The sequence below is a fragment of the Fundulus heteroclitus genome, chromosome 7, assembly GCF_011125445.2.
Source record: "Fundulus heteroclitus isolate FHET01 chromosome 7, MU-UCD_Fhet_4.1, whole genome shotgun sequence".
NCBI lineage: Eukaryota > Metazoa > Chordata > Actinopteri > Cyprinodontiformes > Fundulidae > Fundulus > Fundulus heteroclitus.
The window spans coordinates 33,373,437-33,386,245 of NC_046367.1; the positions used below are offsets into that span (position 1 = coordinate 33,373,437).

Genomic DNA, 12,809 nt, shown 5'->3' on the forward strand with positions numbered 1-12,809 from the left:
TCTAGAGGGCTGCGACTGCATCACTTTCAACTCATTTTGCTGGTCGAAGTTATAGTAATTTTCACATCTTTGTTAAACTCATATTTTTCATTTATATAAATGGTTTAAGCGTGCACAGGATGCGTGGGCTATTTTTGCAAGGCGGACACCCGCCATGTTGAACTTTCTGCGTGGATTTCCAACCCTCAGGGTAGAAAAAAAAAAGGAAAAGTCAGATTTTCCGTTTCCCTGCAGAGTCTCGGTAAAGACGGAGGATGCGGAGCGGTGGTCGGCACCAGCATGTCAACACAACTGTGGATGTGTTCACGCACATCACGCAATCACTTTCGCCGGGTGGGAGCTTTATAGTTTCCTGCCAGTAAAAATCATAAAAAGTGACTCAGTAGAAGCGCTCGGACTGAATTTTAAAGCTGCTAAAGACGCACAGAAGAAAGCGACCGCTTCTGGTTTTCAAAATAAAAGGCCACTTTTGCGTCAAAAGCCAGACGGCAAATAAGAAAAATCAAAAGTTCCTTCTTTGTATGCATGTATCCCTTATTTAACCAGGTTAATCACTCACTGAGATTAAAACCTTTTTTTTTTTTAGAGTGGCCATTTATTTTGAATAGGCTTTTTTTTATGTATTGTTCAAATGCTCTGCCCAGGTTAAACTTTAAATACTGTGAATGGAAATTCAAATTAGTTTGCGTTACTGAACAGTGAACTCTGCCAGTTTTATAGTTGAAGGGAGTCAATAAGCCCCTTTGGTCATTTGATTAATTTCAATCTCATATGTCGTCTCTTATTTAGAATGAAAGCGTTTCCCAGCCATGTAATTAAATGTCACAGAAATAAAACCCGACTGACAACATATAGGCTAAAGATCTCCAAAAATCAGCCCAAGTTATGCCCAAATCTAAAACAAATTCTGGAGGAAAAAAAGTAATAAAGGCTCTGATATCTGTCAGTCTGGAAAGCTTCTGAACTCCAGTGAACTACACTGAGAGTCATATTCCACAAATGGAGAATATGGAGTGGTAGTGAACCACCCTGATCTGCTGTAATGTGTTAACTTGAGTAAAGAGCTTCAACAACCCGTCCAGGAAGTCAGAAAATAACCAAAAACACCTAAGACCTCACTTGGCTCAGATATAACCAAACATATTTGCTTTACCAAGGACTTTACATCTACAAATCCTACCTTGGAGCCCAATCCGTGACTTATTTTATTGCTGTTCAGGTTTTATGTACAAACTGATGTCAAACACGAGAAGGAAAGAGGGATAACAATGGTGGAGTAAAAGAAAGAGAGAAAGGAAGGAGGCAAAAGAGAACATTTAGACAAAAATTACAAAACCAAACAGGAGCAGAGGAACAAAGCCACCTCATCCATACAGCAGATATACTGCATGCATAATTGTTGGTAATATTATGTATTTAAAAAAGTGTGGCAATGTTGAAAAGTGTTAGTTTTTAGATACCATTGTCATGTAATGTGTTGAACTGTTATAAATTTTAAAAGCAATTCGGGGTCACATTCAGCGCTACAGCTTTACTGCAATAAAAACAGAAAACAAGATACATTTTGGACCCATTTTGTTGGGATGGGAGGGGCTGAAAAGGTTTTATTCTTCAAAGAGGGGAACAATAGAACCACTGTGTTAAATCAAGGATTAACTAAACCATTAATAGATACAATACATTAATATCTGCAACATCTAACAAAAAGATTCATGTGCACATTTTATTATTCTCATGCTCAATTATTTCAATTCAGTTCCATTTTATTTATATAGCGCCAATTCATGAAACTTGTCATCTCAAGGCACTTTTCAAAGTCAAATTCAGTCAGATTATACAGATTGGTCAAAACGTTTCCTATCTAAGGAAACCCAGTAGATTGCATCAATTCTTGACAAGCAGCATTCACTCCTTCTGAAAGAGTGTAGAGCCACAGGGAGAGTCGTCTGCAATGTCCATGGCTTTGCAGCAATCCCTCATACTGAGCAAGCATGAAGCGACAGTGGAGAGGAAAACCTCTGGCAGAACCAGGATCAGTGTGAACGGTCATCTGGGGGTTAGAGAAGACAGAGCAGCCCTCGCCTCCATTTATCCTACACAGAGTGAAGTCAGGTTCAATCAACGATCCAAAAAGCGTATTTCCGTGCTTTTATTGTGAAGGCCAGATGAACGGAAGTACAGTCCGCCGTGTGTTGTGGTTGGTTGGAGATTGGCGGGGCCCGCCCTGGTTATTCGCCATTCTGCGCCTGAGCTAAACAGGCAGCTCAGTAAATACGAGAGAGGGCCACATCTGGACGTCTGCTGCAGACACCAGAAAACGCACATCTGGTCCGGGACAGCGAGGAGGAGCGATGCTCGGACTCACAGAGATGACAAACGGGTAGGTCAGAAAAGTTTAGGCGCTTTTCCTCTAAGCTGATTTGATCTGGGGAAAAAAAGTTAACAGATTAATTTTTTTTTCACGGCGGAGAGAAATAAACTTTTCCGACCGTCCGGAAGGATAAATGTGTTTCTCACTAACCAGTTCTGGATAGAGGCAAAAAAGAAATGGATGTATGCATTCGGTAGGGAAATAGTTTAATCAAAATCTGTTAAAGTAAATTCTAAATTAATTGTCGTTCAATCTGAACTTGACTCTGGCGCCATCTGCTGTCGCATTGAGGGAACGGCTCCATGATGCCAGAAGGGTGAAAAATCTCAAAAGAGGTAATAAATACATTTAAATAAAAATAAAAAAACACTTTATATCACTTGATATATTGCAAACAACTGCAGCAATGAAAGTTTAAAATAGAAAAGTTAAACGTTTGTCATTTCTGCTTATAGCCATGCTGAAGGCTCAGATATGAGCCCTTGAATAACTTAATAACTTTTAGAAAAAAAAAATAAATAGGGATGATATACAGTATACCAAGATTAGACACAATTAAGAGTTAAAATGATATAAGCTATATTTTGTTGCCGTGAAAATATTAAATGTGTAATATGTCATATTTGTACTCAAAGCTGGCCTGAGGCATAAGCGAACTATGTTGCTTCTTAGGGCCCCTGGGCTAGAAGGGGGGTCCTCAAGACCACTTCTGGTTGTTGTACAAACTATAAACCTAAACAACTTCACATTTGTAGTCAAATTCAACAAGAGTGAGGTTAATATAAAATCTGACGCTTTGATTCCCGAATGTTGATAAAATTTTTCGATTTAAAGTATTTTTAAATTGTTGCGTAATGTTATTTTTTTGAATTTGACTTTTAAAGGACTAGTTCTCATCATACACAGAAAAAAAACAGTCCTAATAGAAACTTATTCCACTATGGGTCCCATGATATCTGTGCTATCTCTTTATGAACTTAAAAACACAAACAGACCTGCGAACACAGTACTAGTTTGTTTATAAAAAACCCTGAGGAAGATGCAGCTGCTCTTTTATTGTCTTAAAGGGCAACACGTGTAATAAAACCTACCACTTCCTCTCGTGAATGTGGCACTGTTTGCTGTTTTTGATGCAGATCTGGAAGTAGCTTATCTATCTATCTATCTATCTATCTATCTATCTATCTATCTATCTATCTATCTATCTATCTATCTATCTATCTATCTATCTATCTATCTATTGTTCTTATTTTCTATCTATTGTTCTTTTTTTTCTACCTACATTTTATTCCTACTTGCTTTTATTCTGTTTTATTTTGCTATATTTTAATCATGTAAAGCAATTTGCATTGTTTTTGTACTGAATTGTGCTATACAAATAAATTTGCCTTGCCTTGCCTTGCCTATCTATCTATCTATCTATCTATCTATCTATCTATCTATCTATCTATCTATCTATCTATCTATCTATCTATCTATCTATCTAATGTATATATATATATATATATATATATATATATATATATATATATATATATATATATATATATATATATATATATATATATATATATATATATATATATATATATATATATATATATAAAGAACAATAGGAATATTTATGTAAGAATGTGCCAGAAAGTGTCATTTCTGTGTCAAGTTGCACTCCCACACCAAAAACAGAGGAGTTAATATGTTCCTTCTTTTTAAAATCAGATCTTTCTCCTCCCCGCCGAGGAATGTCCTCCAAAAAGTAACTGGACAGTAGTCAGTGTTTTCCAAACCACTTCCTGACAGTCTGCTCTCTTGGGACGCCCTCTCTAAAGAGCCTTTTCCCTTTTTTTCATGGGGATAAATCTGCCTGTGTCAGAGTTAGTCGGGGCTCTCGTCGAGCCAGGCGTTAGAAGAAGGCGAGTCTGAATAAGCCTAAAGATGGCTGCGTTCTCATTGCATTAGATGTTAATCTGCTCCTGCTCCGTGTTGATACAACCGCAGCTTAGACGGACGTCTCGGCCTCCAGCACAGACTTGCCCTTGTTTGGAAGTCAGGAGATGTGGGATTTCACTGTGAGCGCTAACTGAGCGCACGAGGCCGTAACACAGACATGGTGCAGTTCATTCACACTCAGGGAAGGGTTGCCTTCTCGTTTGGTTAATAAGCTTTTGTTGGAAATTTTGTCCTTTTACTGTTCTGAAACGAGGGGTCCTGTCAGTATATGTGCTTTATTATGACTCCATTGTCATAATTATAAAGAAGACTCTTTTAAGACCTTTTAAAACCCTTAGAAACCACAAAGAGGATTTACTCAGGGACATAATCAAAGATTAAATCTGGCTTCTTGACTACAAAGAATGAAGATTGTAGTGATTCTGTGTCCAGGTGATAATGACCCAGGTCTCTCCATTGGGATATTATGCAAAAGTTTATATAATTCTCTAACGCAATGGAAAAACTGATATCAATTACACATAGAGCAACATATTTTAAGCATTTATTTGAATTCATTTGGATGATTATGGCTTACAGCTTATCAAAACGAATATGTTCAGATTGTAAAACATAGAGTATTACATCACTCTAGAACAGATTGGATTTTTAGTGCAGAAGTGAGCAAATAAGTCAAGTTTATTATTAATATAGCACATTTACAACAACCCCAGCTGACCAAAAGGGCTTCACAACAATCGCATCACAGGCAGATAAGGAGCAAAACAATAAATACATCTATGCATGATTATAAAAATAATTAAAACGATAATACAATCGGCAATAAAATACCAAAATAATAATAATAATAAAATTGAAAACCAAGACAGTCTTAATTTCAGCTGCAGCAATTTCCCAAAAACTCGAATCAGTCAAGTACTAATTTTCCCTCTTTTATTTTTAAACTGGTGTTGAAGGTCAGGGAAAATAAATGTGTTTTTAGCCCGGCATAGATGTGGCATGAAATATCAGAAAAGGCCTGAACATTACCAGCTAATGCAAGGGTGTAAAATGAGAACAATAATGGGTCCAGTGCTCATCTTCCTCTTGACAGCGCTCCATAGACTCTTAAAGGTATACTATGCAACCGGGGTTGATTTTCCAGCGAGGCTCCCCCCAGAGGGCGAAAGTAAAAGTGCACTGTCGTAAAGATGCTCAGCTGTTCTGGTTTCTCCGTCAAGCCAGGCGTGGTTGTTTTGAGCTTAGCAGACAGGCGAACGCAACGAAAAGTGGAAAAAGTGACAGTACAAACAATGACTAACACAGTGAAAGTATGAACATGCACACAGAGAGAGAGAGAAACCATTCCAGTGTTACTTACAATCGCATCAGCAGAAACGCGAGGTCCGCGTCAGCCTTTCAGCCTTCTTTTTCTTTTAGTTCTCGCCATTCGGAAAAAGGTTGCCCGATTTTCACCCGTGTACGACTCCTCTCTCTGTCCAGAGCCCTTTTCCTCTTTCTTGCCTGCTCCGACATGGGCTTTCGCTGTTTTCTCGCTGGTTCCGCCATGATAACTGCACAGATATCACCACTGCGCTAGTAACAGGCATGCCTTTCACTGGGAGCGTGTAGCAGTTCTCGCCGTAAAGCAAGACCGACTCTCGCGGTGCACCAGACTTCTGAGCCTGTGGGTGCGGGCCGAGTGCTCCTGCAATTGCAAGTACGGTATTTCCCCCACAGACCACCAGGACGGCCAAGAAAACCTTTGTTCGACCTGAAATGACTCATTTAATCATCCAAAACGGTATGGAACATATTAATTAACTGAATAAATGTTGCATAGTATGCCTTTAATTGGGTTTAGTACAGACCCGTTATCTGAACTTTCAAGGCCACTTATACCCGATGGGCATTAGAACAGGTATTGGGGCTTTTGGTGGTGAAGCAAGGAAGGACACAAATCCTTCTGGAAAATGAAATCTCCATCTTCATAAAGCTTGTCAGCAGAAGCTGAGGCGCATTGAAAGGTTCCCTCGAAGCACTGACTGACAGCTGCTGTCCACGTCGTGTGAATCAGTGTCTGATATTTTCTGACTGCCGCTGTAATCTGCTTCTGATTCTAGTCCTCTATTCCTCAGCCGTGAGCTCTTCTACTTCCATCGCTTTTTCTCCCTCCTCTTCCCCATCTTTTTACCTCCAACTCTAGTGGGTAACATCCACGACTCGCTGTTTATCCCTGGACTGATTTGTCATTTGCGCCTTTTTCTGATGCGATTGTGCCGCAGCAGCAAGTCGTGCAGTCTGGTGTCTTTCAGCGCGTCGTATCACAGGCGTTACAGTCTTGTCGTGTTTGCACGGTCAGATACGACGAAGTCCTGTACGGTTTTTGAACATGCACAGTGTGTGTGTGTGTGTGTGTGTAGATTTAGGTGTCCAGTTGACAGACTTTGTGTTTTGTATGTTGCCATCCTGAGCAGATGTTGCACATACCAAACGGAGCCAGGGAGGACACTAACACCTGAGGTGCTAAAGTTCACAGAGAGCTTCGAATGCATCATTATGACAGATGAGAAGTAAAGAAAATTAAAGAAATTAACATTTATCTCAACTGATATCACCACCGTAACAGTTCAATCCAGTTTATTTATATAGCACCAATTCACAACACTTGTCATCTCAAGACACTTTACAACAGTGCTTCTCAAATAGTGGCCCACGCCCCCCTGGGAGGGGGGGGGGGGGGTTAATCTCCAGGCGCATCCATCTGGGATTGCACCACCGGAGATGTATTTCAGATGGAGGGGCCTTATCAAAAGTCCTTGCATATGATTGGATAAACAATAATCAATAATCAATTTGTAGCTCAATACATTTTAATTACATGATTAAATACAATAAATGCAATAATTTGCGTAAGCATACTGCCTCGGCGTCTGCTCACCCCTCCCTTCTCGTTTCCTCAGTGTAGGAGGGGTTAAATCTTGCCAGGGTTTCCCACACAAAATGGGGGGAATCCTGCCAGTATTTGTCTAGTGGGGTGTGGGAGGTGCGTGCAATACAGGGAAGTGGAAGCATGAGGAGTGTCGCGTGATGCAGCGGATACCATAGTGTGCGTTAGGGCTGGACGATATTATAAAAAAAAGCATATAGATAAAATAGAAATCATATTGTATCCATCCAACCATCCATTTATTTTCTGACCCGCTTAATCCCTCATGGGGTCGCGGGGGTTGCTGGTGCCTATCTCCAGCATTAACTGGGCGAGAGGTGAGGTACAGCCTGGACAGGTTGCCAGTCTGTCGCAGGGCAACACAGAGACAAACAGGACAAACAAACATTCACGCACACACTCACACTTAAGGACAATTTAGAGAGATCAATTAAGCTAACAGTCATGTTTTTGGACTGTGGGAGGAAGCCGGAGTACCCGGAGAGAACCCACGCATGCCGAGGAAGAACATGCACACTCCATACAGAAAGACCCAGGGTTGGTCATATTGTATCGATAACAATAATTATTAACAAATTCAAAACATATTTTAAGTGCAGCCCTGGCCCTTTTATGCTCTTGCTTAGCGACCTATTTTTAAATAAGGAACACACTAACACTGAATTCAAAGTCAACCCTTTATTCAACAAACTTTTTACCAAAACTGCAAGTTTTTAAAGAAGAAAAAAAGCGTGCTCTCTGAACTCTTTGAAGGGGGCGGAGCTTGCTGATGGAGGTTCCTGGGTCTGCGTTTGTGATAGGTTGGAAGGATGTAATATTAACCTTACATGGCTAAAATGCATAAGAAAAAAAAAACTGTTATTGTATTGAATTTTCTACTGAACATTTTTTATATCATCGATATACGTCTATCGATCGATATATAGCGTTATTGAATTATCGCCCAGCCCTAGTCTGCTTCATGCTAATAACAGCTAGCACGTTAGCTTGGTTGACCGGGAGGTTTTACTCCAGATGGGAACTTTTCTGACCGTTTTTTACGTTTCTATCAAACATCGATGCATTTAGAACAAACAAACAACGCTCAACCCGGCGGGGGCGAGTAAAGCCTGGCGGCCAGACAGGCTTATAATATGGTGGGGGAAGCCTTGAAGGAATCCTTCAAGTTAACATGAGAGATTAGTGAGGGAGAGACGCCAGAGAAACGCTCGTTTGAAAAGAAATTAAATTGGTGTCAAAGCCAAACAGGTGGGAGTTTTTTTGGGTTTAAACTAAATGTGGCCACCCGCTTAATGTCTGAGCCGGTAGGTGAAGAGGATATATGTGCGTTGTTATCATATTAGTTGAAAAAGGTCTTCAAATGACAATAATATGATTTATCGCAATAAGTTTTAGAAAAAAAAGGATCATCCAGCAAAATGTATTATCGTGACAGGCCTAATGCCAGGCCAGATTTACCTAGAGAGAGACAACAATACATGAAGCTGAAAGTTTAAATAACAGCCAATAATGCATAATTGGAGAGTAGTAGGAGAATGAGGGGCAAAGTGGTCTTTACGTCCTCCAGCAGCCTAAGTCTGTAGCAGCCTGACTACAGAGATAGCTCAGGATAACCTCAACCGCTCTCACTATAAACTTTATCAAAAAGGAAGGTTTTAAGCCCAGCCTTAAAGCTCCAGCTACATCTTCTTTACATCCTGGAGCATAGCAGCACACGGGTAAACGTTTCTCTCTTTTTTTGTGTGTCACACATCAAAGACAAACCCATGACTAACATATTAATCATTATTCCTTCAAGTTCTGTGTTTGTTTCCCAACCTTTTAGCTGACAGTCACAACTTCTTGAGAATCACTTGGTTGTCTTCTTGATTCAGTCACTGGTTCGACTCCCCGCACTTCCTCACCCCCCCGACGTCTTTCAGCTTCACCTAACTCCCCAAAACTCCCGCATCCATCCCCAAATGGACAGCATCGGAACCCCACAGTCTGTGTTTGACGTTTTTAGTCCGGGTCCTTTGCCCACCCATCTTTCTCAGACCGGCTGAACTGTTGGGGAAAAAATGTCGCGCACAAGCGGTACGCACACACCACTGCAAACAGGAAGTGATGTGGCCGCTGCAGACTAAGATAAATGCAGTGGGAGTGTTGGTGGTGACAGCAAAGAGAACTGTAGAAACAACTGAAACATCCTCCCTGAACGGCTGGCAGAGCGTAGGTAAGACGTGCGTTTCTCTGGTATCTCTCTTTTGAGGCCTTAGCTGCAACGTTAGATCCCCTTCACACACACGCGTTGTCGTGCTCGATGAACTGTTTGACGTTCACTTTTGAAACTTTTTGGGTGTTTTAGCTCAACAGTCGGTCTGTTTTGTATACTTCCTCTTGTGGGTCACAGCGTGGTTCACTTCATGCCCGGAGAGCGTTGACAGCAGAGGATCTGCAATACAAATTAGGATTAAAAGCAATACGATGCATCTTGTTTTATGCAGAAAGTTTAAAAAACAATTAAATCTATGGTTCCAGATTTAGCAAATACAGAAATATCTATTTTGATCCTGGATCATGCTTTCTTAAAATTACAAAATCACTATAATTTCATGTTTTTGTGTTTGGTGAGAGATATTTAATTGCTAGTTGCTGTAATTCCAGTGTCGTCCACATGGGGGCAGTAAACTCAAAGAGATAGTCTGAGTGTGTGAGAGAAGCGGTGTCTTTTTGGAGGACTTGTGCTTGCTGGTTGCCACAAATGTTTTAACAGCGTGAAACTTTTAATCCAACATGCAGCGCCAGCTTTCTGTTTTCCATAATTATCAAAGTATTTATATTTTTTATTTTGAAATGCTCTGCAGAAAACGCATCATATTATTGTTTTCCAAATGTGGACATAAGCCTGACTACTGCATGATCTAAAATGTATTATTATTTTTTTTAAGTTTGGAAAAGTAAAATATTTAAAGAGTATTTACAGAGATTGGCCGCCAGTTTTCCGGCATATTGGGACATGTCAGCTGATGTTAAAGTTCAGCCTCGAACTTTAACATCCTGGAATCCTGAGCAGGTCAAGGCAAGCAGATGAAAGGCATTGTGTTTATTGGCCTCATACCTGTCTGTACACAACAAGGTGATGCATGATGAAACCTATGAACTCCTGCAGCTGAGGCCGTTTAACACCTCTACCCGTCTGCTATAAAAGTTTCATTTGATACCTGCAGCATCAGCAGCGATTAACTGCAAGAAAGTAAAAACGAGTATCATGTGATGATTTCAAGCTGCAATTTCTGTCTTCTGATGAATAGACTTTTTTTAATCCATCAATCCATCCATCCAGTAAGCGTTCATTATATCCCATTGATTTCCCCATTGTGAGAAAATAAAGGAATCCTTATTTAATTCATAGTCATGATGATCAGCAACATACAGACATACATACAAATTACTGCTTTAACAACTGTTTTTTTAACTGTTTATAACATACTGATAAACATCCCGTTTTGGATTTGCCATTTTTTTTTTAAATAAAAGCCACTCCTACTGTGAAGGTAGCGGGATTTCTGGGTGGCAGATTAAAAGGGAGTGATGTTAAATGCAACAGTGGGGTCTGCTGCTAAAGAGGCATCATATCTTTATTTTTATTGTATGCTTATTTATGAACAATGCTAATTATTTGGGGGGAAAAATGCAAAATGTGGCCCCAAAGCTATTCGTTTCGTACTGTTTTTGTAGCGTCATTTTTTTTTTTTGAAAGCTTCCCCTTTGTCCTCACATTAACACAGGAAAGGACTCACAGGGAGTGTTTTAATGACTCATTATCCCTTTTTATTCTCGCATTGCAACAGAACCCATTCCTCTTGGGTTTTTCTCTTTGTGGTTGTAGGTTTTTATGAAATTAAAGCCACAATTTTCAAAGATTCTTTATTGTCACCGCATGTTACCGTAGTGAATTTTTGTTTTTCACATTATAACGTGATTACATTTTTATTTTTTTAAAAGATGAAGATTCAAAAGCTTGCATCAGAGTCCAAGGACTTTGGTATCAACCCCTTTGTATTTTTTTTTTCCTGCGTATTTCTTTGGGATTTCATGCGATAGAGCAAGAGAAAGTAGACCATGACTGTAAAGTGAAGTGAAACAGATGAATGCTTTTCAAATTGTTTCAAAAATTAAATTATTAAAAGTAGACATAGACATAGACATAGATAGCTTTGTTTGTCATTTTGTATGCACAAAGTTCGTACAGAACGAAATTATGTTTGCATACAGCTTGAAAAATCACAGTAAATTGCACTAATTTTCAAAATAAAGATGCAGCAGCAGCGATTTATGTAAACAATTGAAATGTAAGACAATGTAAACAACGCATGGGAAATAGACAGTGTGCTATTCACGGTATCCAGATGCAGCAGCAATTTATGTAAACAATTGAAACGTATGGCATATTTATTCAGTTCCTTATTGTCTGGCACCCCATAAAAAAGCCAGGCTTTCAACAGTTACCTTGTGAAGAAAGATCATCAGTAAATACTTGTGTATAATTTATTTTCGATATAATATGAAGGACTGACAGGTTTGTCAGAGGAGACTGGATCGCTGTTCAGTGACAGTCCATTGAAAGAAACTGAAAAGATCTCGGCACAACTAGAACCCTGGCAGCACATGGATGTGTACCTCAGCTTGTAATCAGAGAAGCAGCCTCAGGCATGTCCAAAGTGCGGCCTGGGGGCCATTTGTGGCCCCTGGACTGATTCTGTGTGCCCCCCCCCAACTGCATTTGGTCTACTGGAAAAGTTTGGCTGATGGCGATGGAAACATTTTATTTCTATTAGGCTACAATTAATGCAGACAGGTTTTCATCTTACAACTGAAAACATCTGGTACAACACAATATATTCATGTTTTAATAACCACACTTTTTACATTCTATTTAATTTCATAGTAAATATGACCTCATCTGTCTGAGGACTTTAACTCAGAGGCAAATTTTTGTGCATATAAAGCTTTTTTTTCATCAAATTTTTATTAAAATTAGCTAAATACAGTGTTTTAAAATAAATACCGACCCAAATCCAGTTCTCATATTGGGAGACCAAAAATAATTCAGGTTTCTTTTATTTTCAGTTGAGTCTAACATAATTAGCAAACTGCTTGACCATCTTTTAATAAAGCAAATGTGCAAAACCCGTTTTTAGCTTTGGATCTACAGTGATTTAACATCCTTTTCCTTCAGAAACTCAGAATGATTTGTTTAATTGAAATCATCATATTTTGTGAAGCAGGTAAAAGAATCACAACATCATTTCTGGGTTATTTTTATTGTTATTATTATCCATTTTTTGGCCCTCGAGTACTTTAGACTTCAGAATTTCGGCCCACATGCCAAAAAGTTTGGACACCTCTGCCATACGTGTAAGAAAGCCCCAAGAAGTCCACTTGGTGGTTCTTACCAAGCCACGCAGAGCACACATTAAATGTGGAAGTAGTTGAGAACCGAAACTTTTCAGGCTGCTTTCTCAATGACGGAAAGCTGTAAATGCTCCTCGCGGTAAAACAAGGTGGTGGCGGCGT

At 39.5% G+C, this 12,809-nt stretch overlaps 1 protein-coding gene across 1 annotated transcript in view; it reads left to right on the forward strand.

The window, feature by feature from the left end:
• Positions 1-2,227: 2,227 nt before the first annotated feature.
• The window catches only part of LOC105936153 (LIM and senescent cell antigen-like-containing domain protein 1), a 47,283-nt gene continuing 36,701 nt past the window's right edge, over positions 2,228-12,809 (forward strand). Inside the window, exon 1 of the mRNA XM_036139526.1 lies at positions 2,228-2,380. Within this exon, the coding sequence (XP_035995419.1) occupies positions 2,352-2,380 (29 nt within the window). The 5' untranslated portion in view covers positions 2,228-2,351. The remainder of the gene's footprint in view (positions 2,381-12,809) is intronic.